General features: G+C 35.1%; 2 protein-coding genes across 5 annotated transcripts in view; both read left to right on the top strand.

The window, feature by feature from the left end:
• Positions 1 to 48: 48 nt before the first annotated feature.
• LOC124212392 (uncharacterized) lies at positions 49 to 9,721 on the top strand. Of its 4 annotated transcripts, none has more exons than XR_006881630.2 (10): positions 49 to 557; positions 1,140 to 1,276; positions 1,374 to 1,626; positions 1,718 to 1,835; positions 1,958 to 2,105; positions 2,213 to 2,300; positions 2,441 to 2,816; positions 2,904 to 7,332; positions 7,543 to 7,578; positions 7,688 to 9,721. XR_006881630.2 is itself a non-coding variant. In XM_046612336.2 (10 exons), exons 2-10 carry the CDS (start codon positions 1,198 to 1,200, stop codon positions 7,690 to 7,692), a joined length of 4,866 nt encoding a protein of 1,621 aa, XP_046468292.1. In that variant the 5' UTR covers positions 50 to 562; positions 1,140 to 1,197; the 3' UTR covers positions 7,693 to 9,721. The 4 variants fall into 4 exon arrangements, 1 of the variants encoding a protein (XP_046468292.1); XR_006881629.2 differs by having other exon boundaries at positions 49 to 562; XM_046612336.2 differs by having other exon boundaries at positions 50 to 562; positions 2,904 to 6,666.
• Positions 9,722 to 12,004: 2,283 nt separating this feature from the next.
• Positions 12,005 to 20,518, top strand: part of LOC124212399 (melatonin receptor type 1B-A) — a 48,854-nt gene continuing 40,340 nt past the window's right edge. The window contains exons 1-3 of the mRNA XM_046612353.2: positions 12,005 to 12,077; positions 13,894 to 14,142; positions 18,942 to 19,445. The gene's annotated coding sequence lies outside the window, so the exon portion shown is untranslated. The remainder of the gene's footprint in view (positions 12,078 to 13,893; positions 14,143 to 18,941; positions 19,446 to 20,518) is intronic.

The following is a 20,518-nucleotide window of genomic DNA, read 5'->3' as shown; positions in this document are numbered from 1 at the left end:
CGTGTCACGTCTGCAGCTTCTAAATGCTGTCGTACAGGCTCTCGCTACTGGTCTCCCGTCGACGCATGTGTACGTATACGATTTTTATCTAGTACCCCAGGCGACCGATCTGTATATAAACAGATACCGAATTATCTCATACGGTAAAACGCGATAAAAATCATTGAGGATGCGCGGCATTCGCTGTGGCGGCATTTTCCCCTTATATTTATACTCGTTTTCAAAACTATTTGAGCTTTGCATGTGTCGGTGTATTAGCAGTATCCAATCCTCTAGGCTAACGCCGTCTTGCCGACGTATTGTAACCGGAAGGTGTATGTATGGCGGTGAACATCCGTGAACACAGCGACAGACGGCGCTAGGAGTAGCAAACAAAACACGGAGTCGGTTGTTGGCGCAGTGGTAAAAACATGCAGAAGAAAACCACCGAAACGTGAAGGCGAATTGGGTACCGCCTGCGATGGAATTTGCCGTGGAAAAACGGAGTATATTTGTGTAATTAACGATGGGAATTCGATATGCGAAGCTCGCCAGTGGAGCCATCGAGTGACTCGTCGGTAAGGTACGGTTTGGTGCTTTTTCGCCTCTAAATTCTCAATCCAAGAGAAAGCTCGGTTGTAATCCCTGGTTTCATTGTTGATTGCCGTCCGCGACAACGCTCGCGCCTTCTATGGCGCAGTCTAGAGTATAGCGTGTCTGCGTTGCCAGGGATTGATGATGACAGCGTAGCTTATTTACGTTTAAATAACACAGGGGGTTAATCCCCCGTTTACGCTTTTTACCTCGATCGATTTCTAGGCGTTCGTGGAACGATCGAAAATTTACGTCCTCTTTTCCACCTTTATCGTTGACGCCGAAACTCTTCTTTGTCAACCCTTCACCTGCCTATCTTCCTACGTTCTTATCATTTCTTGCTTTATTTCCGGAATCGTCTTCTCGTCATTAATTCGGAATTTGTCTCCACTTAATGATTATGTGTAATATACATGTAATTGTGATTTCTTGGTATTTATGTATTTTAAAATGACCTGCATGTTACTGAAATAGTTTTTTAGATTGTATCAGAAACTTGAAAAACGATGTTTTTCTGGTATTAGAAATACCATTTCATTTCTATATTAGTAGAAATTTTATTCCAGGACACGCGCTCGACGGAAAAGGTGATCTGTCTATGATTGTAGATCTTAACATCTGAAAATGTCGCAACCAACGCAAGACACAGACATCACAAGTTCTATTTCGCCCTTACTCCATGTCCAGGATCATGACGTCCGTGGTATGAAATAATGATTCCTACAATAGCGACAGACGAGTATTTAAAACGGACAACTCTTGATCTATATAATAATATTTCTATTGTCGTGTTGGTGCAGAGAAACTTGGAACCGGAAAGGGTGTAAAAAAATTATTGCAAAGAAAACCTCCTACCTCATTAAGTATGGAAACTGTGTATACGAACGAGGAAGAATCTCAACCTAATGGAGCTGTAAAACACCAAGGTTCTGAGCTCCTCAAATCCCTGGGCAAAAACTTTCCTTGGCTCGTTAAATTTTCAAGAGTCCTTGAGTCATCAGTTGGTAGCAAAAATGTCAAGCTGCTTGATCGTTTACTAAGTGTATATATAGAGTAAGTTTGTTAGTTGTTATTTACGATGTATCCATTGTGTTTTTTCCATCATATTTATTGTCTTAAAACTTAACAATCATTCAAATTATAGGAATATGTCACGCGATGTGAATAAGTGTTACACTAAGCCCCATAGAGCAGCCAAGCTAAAGGCTCAAATGAGCCAAACTTTGATCTTTTTTCATCTCTACTGGAAAAATATTAAAGAGGTAAATCTTGGAACAGGAGAGAATTTTTTATTTTGCAACCACAGAAATTACAGTAAATATTAATACGAAATCGTTGACGTCTACCATGCAGTGTGAATGATGTATTAAAAATTTACTTACAGAGAGTTGATGATCATAATCAATATTTGGATAAGATGTCAGAGATATTGGGAATGTATTTTGACATGGAGCTTAAGGCATCTCGTAGAGGCAAAGATTTGGCTTCAAAAATTGCTGCCAAGCTACTTACGGCCATGTTCATATATCTGGGTCAGTCATGTGATTGTAACTTTCGATTAACTTTTGATAAATCATAATTTGATTTTTTATATTTTTTAACAAAGCTTCTATTGATGATCAACAAATTTATATTACAGATAATTCAGAAGAACATATATTCAGGGTTTTGTTGAGGGCCAAATTCATAACCAAAAATTACATTCAAATATGCAGTCCCATACTTACGTATGTATTATCAAGTTTTCTTATAAGAAAGAGTGAAAAAAAAAACTGCGTCGCGTGCGTATTATAGTTACAACGTAAGATTTAGACAACATTGAAGCATTATTCACGAAATTTTTCATAATTTCTTCTCACCTTTGCAGAAAATTGTTCGCTGGTTTATCCGGTCGCACAACAAGCATCACGGATGTGACTTATGTTCGTTACTTATTGGCTTTGAAATTATGGAAACGAATAAAGGATGACTTGCAGGAGAAGAAGAATATTAACGAATTGGGCGTTGCAATACTTGGTCAAAGAACTCCGATATCGAATACCGAGCTTGGAAAGATTATACCAAAACCGCCAGAGTGTCATAAGAATGGAACTTTGTGGTTACTGCAACCTAATTCATTTGATCTACGCAAAGCTTGCGACAGTTTTATTAAATATGAATTAAGCGAACACATTATTTCACTGCCAGATTCTATTGAAAGATTCAAAGTTATGGATAGCATTGACATGGTGCCTTCTGCGCAGGTGAGCTTTAATGACAGTAATGACCAGTTTGAGCCAATATTTTATTGACTTGAACAAAATTGAATTATTTGTACATTGTATTTACAGATCAACTTGGAATCTATTAACAGATTACAACAAGAAGATATTCTTCAGCTAAATAAATCTGTGGTTGGATTACAGCCTGTTAAAAAAGTGGTGAAATTGAGAAGGTTCATACCTTCCTTTCCAAAATTACTGCCAGGTGAAGTAGTGTTCATTGATTTGACAGCTGAGAATGATGAACAGAAGCAAAAAGAAAATGACAAACAGAAGAAGAAAAAAGACAAAAAGAAGTTGAAGTGGTTGAAAGAAGCCGGTAAGAAATCAAAAATTAGGAAGGAATGCAAAATCCTTGATAAAACATGGATTGAAAAGGCTGATGCTCACAGTACGGAGAACAACAATGAAAAAACCGAGTCAAACTCAAATAACCAGCCAATTTCGGAAGATATAGTCACAGAAAGTACAGAGCGAACGGACAGAATATCGGTGAATAGCAATAGATTTGCTAAACGAGTGACTAAACTACATGCAGATCCCATTGGCGGGATAAAGCAGAAGAAAAATAAATGCAACGTTAATTGTAACGGGTGTGAACTGTGTAATTTGATGGGACAACTGAAGTATACGACTATTGATAAAATGGGAGATATAGAAAGTTCTGAAAACCTCATCACATCACAATCGTCGCCACTTAAGAAAGAAGATGCAACAATTTTTGTCCACACAACATTTGCCGATTGCGTAAACGAAGAACTGAAAGATTCTGGAGCTTATAATATTCAAACTGTGTCAGAATCGTGTGGCTCTTATTATGGTACGGATCAAACCGAACGAAAAAATGCTACAGAAAGCACGAAGCAAGAGCCGCATGATGTTATAGACGATAGTACAACTGATAAAAACTGTGATAATCTAATTACTACAATTACAAATACGTCTAGTTTTAATATTACTGGTGAAACTGAGAAGAAAAAGGACATTTTCGTCAAACGAAACGTTCCTTCATCAAATGTAAAATCAGAGGCTGGTCACACGACGGAAATTGACGCGGCAATACCTTCGAAAATTTCATGTAAAAATTCACAGTATATTTCGAACGTTCCTGACGACACGAAAATGAAAAAAGGTAGTAATGAAATTTGCATTGTGTCAACTACAGCTTCGATCTTTGGCTGTGGTACAGAGGAACAAATAAACGTGATATCTGGATCGTCAATCGAACCTGCGAAACAGGAGAAGGAACGTGATCTGAATATGGGTGATAATAATAAATCGTACACAAAAGAAATCGCGACGATTTTCAAGAAATTAGTTTCAACTTCAAAGAAGACTAAATCATTAGATGTGGGTAACGATAACTGTAAAAACGGGGTTATCGAGGCTGTCCACAACAAACTGCAAAACAGTTTAATTCATGCTCTATCTTTGGATGAAGTTATCAAGGTAGGCAAAGATGATATTGATTCTCAGTCCGAGGATGACGAAGCGAAAGGATATTGCAGCAAATCAATGGATCAAGGAAGAAAAGTGCAAAATTTTCACAAAGAGTTGCTCTGCAGTGAGGACAATGATTTTTTTCAAATACCAGATATACATCTGTGCGACGATCTTACAAATAACAATGACGTAGAAAATTTTGGGGATAGTAGTAAAATCGATGAATTTGAAAACATTGACATATTGGATAGCATTTTGAACGGCAATATGAGCATGCAAGATATCCTTGAGGAGCAACAACACTTGTTCATGACATCTGGTAGCAACGAAACATCCTCCTCCAACGTGATGGGATTTTTCACGGAATCTCTTAGGCAATCACAAACTGCACAGTCGGTTGGCGAAGATTATGCGATAGAGGAGGCTTCCTGCTCGGATGAAGTGCCCAAATCGTTGCCAGAAGGCAGCCTGGGTACAATTGGCATTCTCAATTCCCTTCTAGATTCGGATTTGACAAGCATGGATTCTCCTTCCAGTGATTTTATGTATTCTAATGTACAAACAGTCGATCCTAGATTGATCAGGAGGACACCTACGGCAGAACAGAGTGCGTTTTTAAACGATTTCAGCGCAGTGTCGGATTTGTTCTCTCGGAGCGAGCATTCGTCAGCTGATACTTTTCGGCCACTCGAGTCTCTCGCTAAAAAAACCAAGGACCAGTTGTTCCTAGAACAAAAAGACGGTCTGAATTGCACGGACCTGGAAGACTTTGGACTAAATAGCAGTAAGCGAGCTGATTTTGAAATGCCTGTGCTTGAAGAAGAGCTGATTCACCTACCACAGCATGCGTTGATCGACGAAACAATAATAACACAGATATCTACTTCGACCCGCGAATCGCACGTGACCAATCGGTCTGAGATTGATAATTTAAACGACGTCAAATCCACGCTGCAATCATGTATTGGTTCTCATGAATTCAACAACATGCAACCGCTGGCAGAGAATAGTTATGACTATTCAAAATTGAATCATTTCAAAGACTTTGCGTCGTTTAAACTTAAAGACATCATACAGCATTCGCCAGACTCGATTGATCACAGCGAAGATTTACCCACGAGCACACTGACGGATTTTACTCCTCCTCATAGCGTCGATGCTCCTCAATCGCCGTACACTTTTGCCTCGTCGCCGCCACCTCTACATGTTCAAACAGTTCCTTACTCTCCTACACATTCCATTGGCGAATATCGCCATCAGATATCCACAAATATGTTGATGCCTCCTCCAAGCACGTCGCAACTATCTTGTCAAAATACCTTGACGCCTCCTCCAACTCCGCAACAGAGTCAAAATCCATTGAGCGAAACTCGCGGTGAGCAGCAGTCGCAGGCAGCTTTCGCTATCGACGGAAATATACGCGAGAGTGCAATTTGTTACTTCACAGTCAAATCACAATTATGTTCGGCTGCTGACGCCAGCGACGACGATCTTCAAGAACAAAACTTATGCATGCAGAGTAAAATTGCGACGCAACACGTACAGCCCAAAGTTATGTATGTCACTCGATCTAAGAAATGTGCCAAATCGAGGACTCGATCGACCAAAATTGAGGAAGATGAAACAGTCAAGCAAAATGAAGACCAGTCTTTGCACCTGTCGCAGGTTCAAGTTGCCCTGACGAGATTACCCGCAGATGAAATTAAAGGCGAAGATAGCAGAGACCAACGTTTACTCAAGAGTCACTTTATTGTGAAAAAGGAGGGGGACATTCCATTTGGCAAACAGCTGAAAGCTCCACAATTGCAACGTATTGATTTGACGAAACTGAGCATAGCCGCTGCACAGAAGAATAACAAATCAGTGTTGATAAATTTGAACGGCAAGACAAAGCCGGCGTTGATGTTTGAACGAAATACCGTGCAGGGTGAGAAGTTGTTGAAAAGTATGAACACCGACCCTGTCAGCAGTCGTCATATCGTGTATAAATTGACGCCTAACATTACACCTGCTACCTCGAAAGATAAGCCATATTCTAAGCTTCCTAAAGTTAACTTTACTGTACTAAATCGTACCGACGATGTTGTCGGTAAAACGCAATCGACGGCTGCCAGGTCTGTCAGCAGTAATACAGGGACACAGCAAGATCAGGTTCAGAAGATTATAAAACCGCGGTCTTACATGAGACGAGGTGTTACAACTCAAGCTACCCAGTCTGTTAAGGAGCTCAACGTCAGGAAAACTTTCACTGTTCACAACACGGAAGAACCATCTCTGAAGAAACGCAAGATCACTACAAAATTGATGCCGTCGTTAGAAAATGAAGGCATTATTTATACGGTTAATCAGCCAAAGCCACAAGAGAAGCATTCAAACGTTATCAGAAGAGGTAATTTACAATTATATTTATTTTTTTCCAGATTAACAGTTATGTCCGTGTCAATTTTTCTTAGCTGTTACATCCGTGGCACAATAATCAGCTTTTATACAAAATTTAAAACTAAATCGCAGTTGTGTGAATATTTTTATTTGCTTCGTGTATCTGGAACCAGAAAACTTTGCTTTGATATCACGAAATTGATGTTTCCGAAAAAAAGTTGTTAAGATATTCAACCGACGAGTAAAAATTCTTACATCGGCGTCAATGAAAACGTTTAACGAAATTCAACATTCATTCGTCAATGAAGAACTGACATCTACATCCATGAAGATAAGATGTGCGATCATCAACGAAGATATCTTTGTGCATATTGCATTATTATTCTGCTCTTCGTTCATTGAGTATTTCATACAAACCTGCATAATTTTCTGCTTTACCTTACGGTAAAAAATGAATGCAAGCTAATAACAAACATTTCATAATTTTCCAAAAATCATGAGCAATTTCTTTGGTATGTTCTTTCACTGATAAAATTCGGTTTAGAATTTAGATTCATACACATTTATAGGCGAGTAAAACTACAATTTCAATTCAATTGAAAAATTTATTTTTGAAGATTATATTCGAAATAACAATCATAAATTCATCACTTCTGGAAGATGAAGCATGTAAAAGGTAAGGATATGTTGTAATAAAGTTGATACACTTGTTCAACTCTATTTTTTATGAAACAAGAATTTGCGTATCAAGAATAATGTAACTCAAAGTTATGAAAACATGTCTGTTTGATTAAGGATTTAGTGATGTAGTATTACAAAAATTGAAGGATAACTCATATATATCATTATTTAAACATTAATTTTTCCCTCTTTTTCTTTCTTGTAGAATTCAGTCGGAGAGATAGAACGAAGAAAAAATTTGGTGAGTAAATTTCTTGAAGTGTTAAAATTTATCATTCTTGTCGATTTTCTTTCGTTCCAGGAAAACTAGTGTACAAGCGTTACAATTCAATCTGTCTTTATTCTTTTAGTCTGACGGAATAACTGCTTGCACGTTTTACCATGCAGCAGTAACAGCAGCCGTAATACGAAAACACGTAATCGAACCAGTGAAAATACGTAAGACTTACATGATTATAGTTATATTTTACAATAAATCACAACCGTCGGCTGGAAGGTATGTATACGTTATATACCCATGTACATATATTTAAAATTGAAGAATTTGTTGAAGAGTATGATAGAAAAATCGACATCTATATATGGCGACCATTTCCGAGATCAGTTATTATTATTATTATTATTATTATTGTGTACAGGGATTTATTTATACTTGAAATTAGTTTTTAAATTATTTCATTCTCCCGACAGCAATAACATTAACTTTACCTTTGCTCGTTGTTTGATTGTTTCTCCGTTTATTGCTTTATCTGTGAATTGTGAGAAGGTGACGAAAGTTTTTTTAACAGTTAATCGTTAATCGCTATACTCTTGCTACATGCATACATGTAACACAAGTGCGTCACTCGATTTTAATCATACAGCATATATTCACTAATTTACAATGTCATACAAAAACATGTGATATAAATTAACTACAGTAATTTCGATCCCTCCTTTATTATCAATCAATTGTTACGTTCTTGACGCGTATGTATTATATTTTTATTATTTCATCGTTCGCCATGCAATTTTGGTACAAAACTATCTAGAAATGGTGATTCGTTGTCGTTTGTTCGTAAAATGTCCAATCTATACAATACGTACGGTAAGAAACTATTTCGCTTATTTGTAAATATAATAGTTGTAAATAGAAGAATGAACGAGACAGTGAAAACGTAACGTGTATCTTGTGATTTTATTGATGATCTCTTACAAAACAATTTAGACTTCATTTGGTTTTTACATTTTAAGTAATATAACTGATAACTGTATGATACGCATTGCACTGAATTTGTATATTGTATATATACTTGTAAGTGTATACGAGTGAGTGCAAATAGTAATTTTAATTTTATCGTCATACCCGTATATTATTATTATTATTGATATACTGACATGAAATCACGGAAGATATTATTACAAAGTAACTGATGCTGCTAAAAGTCATTCCAGAAAATAATAGTAACAGTAATATTATTATTAAAACTGTTATATTCTGTTAAAAAATCGGTGTCATTAGTTTATCCGAGAATTCAGAATCAATCAAATAACACTTAGCATATATTTACCTCCCCTGCAAGTTTGCCAAAATCGATTGAATCTGATATACAACAATTTTCTTTGCGTTTCATTTCATCTTCACTTATGCGGAAGATTTTATTCCTGTAAACGTAAACGTAAATGTAACGAGGAAAAAGTCATACTTGAATTACCTGAGTTCAAAAGGACATACGTAGATTAAGTGCGTTTAATAATAGTAATAATAATAACAATATTAGTAATAATGATAATTTTCTGGGCATTTATACCTAATATTAATTACTGTTATGAATTTGATATTTTGCCATCGGTGTATGTGTATTTGTACATTATAGTATAATATGAGGCAAAGTCCACAATTTGAATGAATTGCACACGTTTTCTAAAAAAATTCCCCAAAAAAGAAAAAAAAATCAAATTCATTTAATTTTATACAACATATATATTTTGTATATTTTTTTAATTTTATTTAACATCGATAAACTGTCAAAAAAATTTACCAACGTCGCGTTAAACTTATAATTTCTAATTATTTTTAATACAATTTCATGTTTCAAATCGAAATTAGCAAGCAATAATTTGCAACGTGTGATGCATCGTTTTAAGTTTTGGTTTTTTCTCATCACTTGCGTATTTATTGGATTTTAAAGATTTTTTTTATAGCCAATTCCATGATGACAATGAAATTAATTGAAGAAATAGAACGCGTGTCCAGTCATTGTTAACATGTCCTAGAAATTTTTATATATTATTATTTTGTATCTATATTATTTCCCAGTAGCAAATTATTAGGAAAAAAAACGAAAAATATGAAAAAAAAAAACCCAAGTACAAGTAATAAGTAATAAGGTTTAACATTGTAACGTACGCCGCTGCATAAAGAAAGGAATGATATCGAATAAACGTTGTAAACTGTTATAAAACTAAAACAAAAAAAAAATCAGAAAATCATACAACACTGGCGAACAGTATGTAGTTTTTTTTTATTTATTTTTTTTCACAAGTAACTAGCAGACTTTAACTTACAATAGTGACAGCTTTCGTAGTTTTAAATGTTCCGACGCGTTTTCGCTTAATATTGTCAACTACGCATCGATCATTCCCTTACCATAAAAAATTGTTGACACATAAATTTTGACTGGAGAAAAAAGTCAGAAAAAAAAGTAATACCATTTTAAGTACACTAATTACGAATATTTGAAACTATATCTCTTATTCAATATCGGCTGATACGGTAAAACTGGTAGTTGTTTAATTCATACTCATACCGTAATACGTAAGGTAATATGTTGTCCCAATTTTTGTAATGACACAGTACAAATGTAACGCTATAATAACAGTTCTAAAATACTGTTCGTTGTCGACTGATTTATCCCGGGCAGTGAATTGTTGAACCATTGTCAACTACCGAATGAGGGATAGCTTGTTGGTAGTAGTAAACATTGCGCATCGATTGATATTATCAAAAATGATACGAGACAATGAAAAGTTTTCCAAACATACAAATTTTTTTTTTTAATTATTTGTTTCATGTCAGATTATCGATTTAGTTTTTCAAATCAAACGTAACAATCTTTACGTTTTGCTATCGAAGTTTCATTTTAAATAAAATATGTATCTTTTACTATCGCTGAGCTTGAAAAAGTTTTTTTTTTTTTTGTCTTTTTTTTTTCATATATCACCCACCAAAATTATAATAAAGAAACGAATAGAAAATAATGAATACATTACATTATAATATGCAATGAAATGATAATAATATTTGCTGGGCAACCGTTCAGTATTTTTCATATAACTATATACTTCTACCAATAATAGGATATACGCAGGAATGCATACCTAATACCTATGTCTGTAATACTACTCTAACAACTCACCAAATGTATACATAAATTTTTCTCGCGTTAATCGTGTGTCACTTTATCCAATCCACACATGCAAAATATTCTTCAATAATATACCGTTACATTAGAATGCGTGATGATTACTAATTTGAAAAATTGAAATATATAATTATTATATATATATATTATAATATGACGAATACCACGCATATAATATTATCGTTGCGTTTCATGTAGGTACAAAGTATAATTATAATAATAATAAGTGTCATACCTAGTATTATCTTAGTTTTTCCAAACTGTACAACACTGAGACTGAAATATAAAGAATAATATGCCATTTTTGAATTAAGAACAAAAATTAAAAAAGAATAAAAAAATACAATTATATAAACTGTAGTTAATTAGAGAAAAAGGAAACAAAAGTGGAAAAAAACTATTCCACCGAATTATTTGTTACGATTTATACATAGAGTTACGACTGATTCTCACGTCTAAGGATTAAACAACAATAATATTCGCATATATTCCCAGATGGTTAACGGTATAATACACATATATATAATAAGCAAGAAAAAAGAAAATACAGAATCAGAGTAAACTGAAACAAAAGTGTTTTTCTTTCATATAAAATAGAAAAAAAAAAAACTTGCGAAAATTATGTCGGATTATGGTTCAAACGTATCGTCGTGCCAGCGAGTAACTTTCTCATAAATATCAAGAGTATCCCATGGCGCGAGTAATTCTTTCTTTTGTTGAGAGTCGAGATCGCAGTTGGTCTCATTGTCAGCTGTATTGTTGTTTTCGACATTATAGGAAAAAATCGAGTAACTCGATGGAATTACCTCGGTTAATTCGGAAACATTGCTATCTTCGATAATACTTTGCTGAGTACAGGGATTGAAATTGTCTTCAGTTATATCGATATTATTATCTCGAAGTGATAAACCTCTGTTAGCGATGAGCGAAGACATTTTCATAGAACGCTTACGATGTTGACGACGATTGCTATTCAGTTTACCGTATAAATATTCGTCGCGAGTTATGACTCTCAAATTATTAACCATCTGCTTCCGCGTTGCATGATCGTCTTTCATAAAATTTAACCGTTCCCAACTGCTTAAAAAAATATCGCTTTGAATGATTGGCGCGGCAAATTGCAATTGATTTTTTGAAAGTCCCGCGTTATTTCCGCGCTCAATTTTGTTTCCGTTTTCCTCTGCGCGGTCCTGCTGTAGGTGATTATCTGTGATTATCGTTAGTGTTTTTTTTTCAGGCTGCAGGCAATTGTTTGTCGCTGGCTGTGGCGGCTTCGACACCGGAAAGTATCTGGTGATTTTTGACTGAATTAAATTTCCGAGGAAAACTCCAGCGTGTGAGTCTCTTCTCGTTGAATAATCAACCTCGATGCTTATGGGGATTGAATATTTTGATAACGTAATTGGCAGCTTTGATTTTGCCGAACGTTCACTGATCGACTTACGTTTCGTCGTAGCCTTAATCTGATCGTCATTATTCGTGATCTCCTTTTCCGGCAACGTGAAGTTGGCTATTGAAAATTTTTTCAAAGGTTTGACGTTCTTAATCATGTGGGAGCTTGGTATTAGTTGTACACTCTTCTTCATCTTTTTCTGAGGTTCTACTTCCGCAGTGTCGATAATTAACGTTTGATTGTGAACATCTTTATTCGGATCCGATTTCAATTTCACCACCTCGCTGCACTCCAGACGCGAATAAAATTTTTCAGGCTCCTTTCGAACAATCAGAGATGCAAGACTCTCGTTGCCCCCAATTTTATCGAGCCCGGTTTTCTCCGGTGTCGAACGATTCCCGAACCCTTTTTTTGTGTTCAAACAAGGATGAACGATGCTCTCAGGAATTGAGTAAGAAGAAATTTTTATCCCTTTTGACGCTTGTCGCACTTTTGAACGATTATCGGTACACGAACAGGTATGATACCCGCGTTTCGTTTCAACGTTCAATTTCGATTCCTTAGAATTTTTCAATTTATATACCGAAAATTTCTTCCCCGATTTCTTTGATATGTTATCATTATTTTCCCCAATCTCATTACTGCCGGATTTAGTACCTTGTCCTGTAAGTTCCCTCTTCTTATTTGTCTTTTTCGAAAACTCGCGATCTTCACTCTCAAACGACGAGATTAAATTCTCTCGATTCGTCGATATGGTCGGGATCTGTTTTACATCTATTACCTCAATCTTCGGACGACTGTCATTTTTTTTCACTAGCTTTGAGGTCTTGGCTACAGTGCTTGTAGTTAATTTCTTGTCCCGAATTTTATCCCGGTCTTGCATTGAATTGAGCATAGGGTCAAATTCGTAGGGATCCGGATTGGATCCTTCGATCTGTGTTTCTTCACCGAATTCCTTCAACGTAAGGTCGATCCCTTCAGCGAAAGAATTCACCGCTCGCTTTATCGCGTGTTCATTCTTATTAGTCCTATGGCAAAAATTATCATCCTTGCTCTGCACTGCAGTCTTTGAATTACCTGCAGCTGCAAGTTCAGACTGATCATGACCTAAGTTTTCGGTAAAACCTTCGATTTTGTTTTCTTGATTTCTATAAGCTGCAGGGTCAACATTTTCGGTCCAAAATCCATGCCGAGAATGTTGATCGTGAGGTCCGGCCGATAAATATTTCCTCGAAGTTTGAAGCTTGTAATGTTTTTTCACTATCTGAAAACTCTTTTGAGCAATAGTCTTCCACATGTTTTCGAATTTAGCCTCGATCAACATGCCGACAAGAGCTTTGTACAGTTTTAACTCTCGTCGATATTTCACTATACCAGTTATGCGACAGTTTTTTTTCACGCCCCACAAAGTAGCGCCGCGTAAACTTGGCCGCATGTCATTTCTAAGGGATCTTTCGTCTTCGCTTATGTAGTTGGACGAACAGTTAATAATTGTTTTCGTACTTGTGGATGGAATTTGACTGGTTGAATCAGGCATTTCAGCCGCCTGTCCATTATTATCAAGCGAATTGCTCGCAACTGGCTTTTTAACGCTTTGATTACTTTTACCGGCAATCAGTGTTTTGAAAAACTTGCGCATATGACCCGTTTTCGGTCGTTTCACCATCGGCAACATTTTTTCTAACACGATCACATGTATATTCAAGTATACCTGAACACGTATAATTATTTTACACACGCGATGAACCCTCTATTGCAGGTATAATAATGAAACCGAGACGAAAACGTTGGAAACACGATAAACTTTAAGCGTAAGAACAACAAGAATCACCCGAGGAACACACAGAAGTGCGGTTTTCGTGACATAGGTGAAAGACGAAGCGTACGATGTTTGTTTTCGAAACGAAGAGACAATTCGAAGAGAGGTCACGCCGCAGTTTAGTGACAACACTTGATCGGGACGAATCATGGATCGAGCTGAAGATTATAATGGGTTTTGTGAAAACAGGTATGTTTAAATAATAAAAACCACCACAGCAGTTTGAGGCTATACGTTATTTGTTCAATTATTTATTGTAAAACAACAACTAATTAATGTCAAGGGATTGAGAACATTCTTTTTTCTTTCATTCCTTATTGATATACAAAGTTATACGGTATGACGAATTTTTTTTTCTTTTTTTTTTTTTCTTTCTTACTTCTGACAAACAATTTCTTTTTGACATTTTATTCTTCTTATTTCATTTTATTTTTTCTTTTCTGCAACTTGCTTGTCGTTTTTCCATATAAAAATAATTACCATCGTACGCCATATATGTGTATGTATATCATATGTATTAATGAATACTTAACGTATAGCTGTTCATGAACACAAGAATTTTACATCGATATATATATATATATATATATACATACCTATATATATATATATATATGCGTACAATCGTGTGTACTGTTTATAACCAGTATACATGTGTAGTATGTAGTACGTGGCTGCACATACAAAAAATTACAAAATTTTCTTATACCAATAATATAAGTTACATGAACTGCAGTACAAGGTACAAGTATCTATGAATTATGGGTACTCTACGAACAGAAATTAATGATAACTTAATTTTACTATCAACTAGAAGTATGCAGGTCATGATTTCTTTTGTTTTTTCCTTTCTTTTGCTTCTTCTAATTTAATTTATCCTTTTATAGTTATTATTTGCTGTTGGGAATTCTAAAAAATAACTTCATTGATTTAATATGTGTGTTGAGTTTATACTTTCTTTTTATATATTTCTCGTTTTCTACAATGTATAGCCTTGATATGCGAACTGCGTCTATGTCTATAATATTACTTGTTATAATAGATATTATTAATGAAATATATTTTTTATTGTACGAGCGTACTTGTGGATATATTGTGTACGACTTCATTGAAGCTGAACTACGTGTGTGTTTGGCAGGTTTCTATTATTCAAGTTATACTAGGTTTGTATGGATACATTTATTTTATGAGTATGCTCTCTCTTAGTCGAGATACTAGCTGTAAAACATGCCTGAAATTATTGTTAAAATTATGACAAGTATGATCAAAGTAAATTAAAGAGAGAATGCAAATCAAAGAATAATAATCCGGAGTTTACGAACAAATTTTCATATCTCGAGCAGTATGAAATCGATACAGAAATGACACGGGAAAGTTTGATTTATATTGAGCAAACTTGAAATATCGATAAGTGAAACGAAAGCAAAGGGAATAAATAATTTTTTTTCTATGAACCTGAAGTTCGATGACAAGAAACATATATAAATAAATAAATTAACGGCTACGCATGTTATAACTACACAATAAGGAACTGAACTAAAATTATCAGACTTCTGGGTTTTCTTTCAATATCGTTAACGACAAATTATCAATTTCCTAACGACTAAAAGGTGCAAAATTATCATACTTATTGTTGAGCATTTCAAATTATAAATATCCTGAATGAGGTTAATAAGTTATTATTCATTGGTGACGGCATCATGGTAATTTGTGTTTTGAATAAATATGTGATGTAGTATTAACGCGTACATGTGCCACCTTACAGAACAACGATCGAGTCTCTCTATAAACGTATAATTAATATAAACAATGGCTAAAATATAACTAGCAGGTGATGGTTGAAACAGAAAAAATAATTCTGTTTGCCTGAATAAATATACGAATACGTGTATAAACTGAATTATAAATTTAAACTTCCTGACAATAAGAACTGAATTATATTATGCTTTTTGAATTGAAATTTAAAAAATACCAGTTATGGTACTGAGATCAATACATGGTCGATATACGTTTACAAGTAATGCAAAATTGGTAAAATTATTTCGATACACGTGAATTTATTGTAATAGCGATCCAATTTACAGGATTACTGACTTTTATCCAACAAAAAATGAACAACGGTCAAGAAAATTAGACAAGCAATACAGTGATTCAATTCTCATTGGCTAAGATTCAGTTGCAAGAATGATCGATATAAAACTTGGTTAAAATTGCCTGTAAAAGTTTACGGTGTGATAGTCGGATACACCTAATAACGATCACTCGCAGAATTATACGGGAATGAAACTTGTTAAATTATTTATTATGGACTAGACATACTACTTTATCAATACTTATCAAGCTCAATTGAAACGCGCTTTTCAACCCATTAAGAATTCAATGTATTAAGATAATTAAAAAAAAAAAAACTAAATAAATAAGATTTAGTTTTTCTTAGCATGATATGCGACATCTTCAGTTCTATAATATACGTGGTAACTGTTTGTCTATTACGGCACAAATTCATTCATAAAATTGATACAACGGTTTTCTGCTTCCTAAACACGAGGTTGCGCACACAACAGATGTAATATGGTAATTGCATAATATTGTTTTCAACTTGACAAGATTATCGTCGATCTGTCTATTTGTCTGGAAAGCATAACACTACGTCTTTCTACGTCCCGCTATCCCAGATGAATAGTTTTCACTGATTATTGCGACGGAGAAGGTTGTTTTTTTTGTTTTGTACATAATTCTGGAAGCTATTATTACTTTCGGTATTTGACACGTGAAATAGTTTTCTGGAATATTGATATTAAATGGAATGAGTTATCGCTGAAGAAAGAATGAAGAAACGTAACGCAAATATCATTTCAACTTGGCTACAAAATCTATCCGGTTTATAAACTGTGAACTTATCACTGACAATTCAAAACTAATCTAACATCAATACCTTCCTTACTCATTACAAAGTTTACAGGCCAACACGCAGCCTTTGCGATCTTATTATATTCTTCGAATGAAGTCAGCTGATCACATCTTTCCATCTATATCTTCTCTCCTTATAAATACACAACATCAAAGACGACACGTTTCTCACATATTGGCTGCTCATTTTCTCATCGCGATCATTCCTTTTCTCTTCTAAAACTGCTAAGGATACCAAAAGCATTGGTTATAACAAATTTTTACTATCTGACTTGTGTCTGCTTTGTTTTTAATGTTGTTGACTTGAGATTTCGATTTTCTTTCCTCGTTATTTTCCAAGAAAGTTTATCGTTTCGAGACTTACCTTAATTCAGTTGACTGCGATATCAACAAAACGTGACACTAAGTATCGGCCCGCTGCTTTTCTCTTGCGTTTACTCTCTTTATGAAAGTATGAAAGAAGCATTTGCTGCGCTATCATCTTGGCTTCCAAATTTTCAAATGTAGTCTTTTCATCGCCGTTAACTGAAAAGCACATCCGTGGTTAAGGAAGCGGTTAATTCAAACCACTGTTAAAGTCATGCAAGTTCAATATAGATTCTCACAGCTTCTATCAAAGAATAAGTTTGATTAAAATAGTTAAGTGAAAGTGAAATAGTAGCAAAAGGAACTAGTAAATCTTAACGTTTTGTTAATATTTTATACCTCCGAAAGATTTTTTGTCTTCAAAAACAAACGTAGTATTTAAAACATGCAGCGAGGGTAGGAAACAAAATTTCAAATAAATTCAAAACACATGCGATACATTTGGCAGATAATACCAACACGGAGAACATTGAAAGTTTTTGCTCAGCAAGTTTCACACAATAATGGTCAAACTTTGTTTTTTTAATCATTGCTAGGATGCTATTTTTTTTTTTTTAATCGTGAACATCTCTACTACAACGATAGAGTGAAATAAACTCGCAAACTAACAGTTTCCTCTTACTCACGGCAGTGTGTATCCGCAGTGTGTTGTCAGTAAAGCATGAGTCGAGAGGTTGGATCCGTAAATTGTTGCTCGAAGAAGCACTGCTGTTAGGTGTATTATTCGAGGTATCCCGCACGTCTTAAAGTCTGTTGGCATTCATTCGAAAATGTTATTTCAAGAGGAAAAAAAAAAAATAAGTAAATAAATAAAAATACAAAACAAAGAGTATCTAGAATCATTTTTGGTCTGATAAACGAGTGACGGAACGACATTGGGAAAGAACAAACAATGCTGGAAATAGTATAACACACCTAATTGCAACATTTCTTCAAGTTACTAGCTTGAATAATACCTAAAAATGATTCGTTGATATATTCTCATATTCATATACCTACTAAATGTCGCTTTTTTTTCTTTCTTTCTTTCGCTACATGACGTTTATGCGCTGTGTTTGCCATTTTGAGGTATAAATTTAGCTAGAGTTTTGTTGGGTGAATCAAGATTAATCGGTGTAAGAGGAAAATAAGTGAAGTGTAAAGGGAACTGACGATGGAAGTATTTACACAATCCTAGACGGTGTTTTTCATTTTATTTGAATTCTCACAAAGGCTGTTATTCTTACACAGTGTGTAATTTTTCCCTCTTATCGAATACTTTTATTCTTTTTGCTTGTATATTATTTTTTATTTCTTATTGTCTTTTTTATTTTCATATTCACTATTCAGAGTACGACTCAGTTTTATATTATATAATAATACTATGTCATATAAAAAAAAAATAGCACCATATACCACCTTTAGTACTTATTAATTACTCGATTATCGTGTACAAGATATCAAAATCACAGTTTTCTATTATCCTGGGAAGATAATACGTTTATATATATATATGTTTCGTTTGTAATATAGCATTCCTAATGCACGTTACAAACGGCTCCTCGAACCCTAAGCTGAACCCAAAATTATGGATTTTGTAATAGTGACCGTTGATTCGAATAATTTTTGAAAATAGCGTCAAGACAAGGGTCACGCATCCTATATTCTGAGAGGGGACATTTTACAGGCTAGCTAATGAAATATATTTATTATTGTTTATTTTTCATTTCAAGTATATGCGACAACATCGCGGGAGTTCTGAGGAAAGATCGAGGAGCGTGAGGCTGAAATCGTGATCGGAACACGTTACGGGGCTACGAAAGAAGCGTCAGAGTCACGCCGCGAGGGAATTGGAGGGGGATTCCCGTCGTTGGCCTTATTTCGCTACACTAACGCCTCATTGCATCGCGAACGCGAAGTCGTGACTACGCCACGGACGATTTCTGGAGGATCGAGTGAAATACCAGAAATACCTAATCGAAGAGCCAATAAGAATCGGGCAATATTGCGAATCGTAATGGCGGATTGTTTGAACTTCCAGCTACGCTACGCTACGTGGAATTAGTCACTCTTGTGTTTGATTCCGGTAGATTAGACCTACTCCGTGGATTAGACCTTTGGTTGGGAAATTGAAAGTTTCGAGTTTGAAAAAGTTAGAGTAAAGTTGTCTGTTACAGCGAAGCTACCTTTTATCGATACGAAGAATTTGGTGGTTTTCTTGGCGTGGCTTTATTACGGTAAGCGCTGTTGATTTTCTGCGAACTAATTTAGATGTGAATTAGATCGGCACACCGATTCACGGTTCGACATTTTGAAAAATGCGTTGGAAGCGTACTCGAAATTCGTTTGCAAATTTTCTTTGTTTCGTGGCCGTAGCTTGAGTTTCGCGATAACGCGTAGAGTCAATTTATGTTTGTTGAAAATTTAGAGTAGAATCACGATTTTTAAATAACAGTCATTTCGTTTGTAAAGTCAAAAGTAAAGCCAAATTCCGGTGCATGGGATTTAGTCGCGTTCGTGTTTCGAAAACTAGGAAACTCTACTAGGTCGCGTATCGCTGGTGTACGCGGTTGGGTTTTTTCTTTTTTTAAAGTAATATTAGAGTTTCGAATGCGTCGCGGTTAGCCCTCTTAAGTCAAGCTTGTGTTATATTGAGGATTATTTTTCTGAGAAGCGGAATAATTATTAGGGTTCTGTAATGCCGTTGCGAATAGCGCAATCGACAGATTAGCGCCATGATTAGTTGCAAGATTCGACTCTGTTCACTTACTTCTTTTTTTGTGTTTGACGAATAGCGCCGTAATTAAAATTGAGTCAAAATCCGTGATGATTAGCGCCGTAGGTTAGTAAATACGATCGCGATTATCGCATTCGAATAATTTCTTTTGTTCTTGTTAATTTTGTTTAATATTGAGAGGGCGACTAGCGCAATTAGATTTCAGATTTATGTGACATTTTGCCTCCATTTCTTTATTTTTGGCTTTTGAAATCGCGAAGGGCGAATCGAGTATTTTGTTTCTTTTTTTTTTTGTGTATCGCGTAGCGTATGAGTGTCTCTTATTCTTTTTCTTCACAAAATTGCGTTTTGTATTAGTATGTAGGCATGTATCTTTTGGAAGATCAATTTTTATAGCTTTAATCGTGGGTCGCCAAATTATTGTGCACACAGTGTATTCGGGGTCGCTTTTCTTTAGGTGGCTGAGTTGCAATAAAAATCTGCGACACACATTTAACAATATGTTATTCGACATTATTAATTAATCAGTTTAAATGATCTATATTAAAATTCTCTCCAAAAATATATTGTAAT

The sequence above is a fragment of the Neodiprion pinetum genome, chromosome 2 (assembly GCF_021155775.2).
Source record: "Neodiprion pinetum isolate iyNeoPine1 chromosome 2, iyNeoPine1.2, whole genome shotgun sequence".
In the NCBI taxonomy this organism is placed as follows: domain Eukaryota; kingdom Metazoa; phylum Arthropoda; class Insecta; order Hymenoptera; family Diprionidae; genus Neodiprion; species Neodiprion pinetum.
This window is presented reverse-complemented; position numbering and strand designations above follow the sequence as displayed.

Excerpts from the sequence above, each read along its gene's own strand:
- LOC124212392 (XM_046612336.2), top strand. The coding sequence starts at position 1,198 with ATGTCGCAACCAACGCAAGACACAGACATCACAAGTTCTATTTCGCCC. Across the intron at positions 2,106-2,212 it reads GGCCATGTTCATATATCTGG|ATAATTCAGAAGAACATATA; the intron begins GTCAGTCATGTG and ends TTTATATTACAG. Across the intron at positions 6,667-7,542 it reads TTCAAACGTTATCAGAAGAG|AATTCAGTCGGAGAGATAGA; the intron begins GTAATTTACAAT and ends TCTTTCTTGTAG.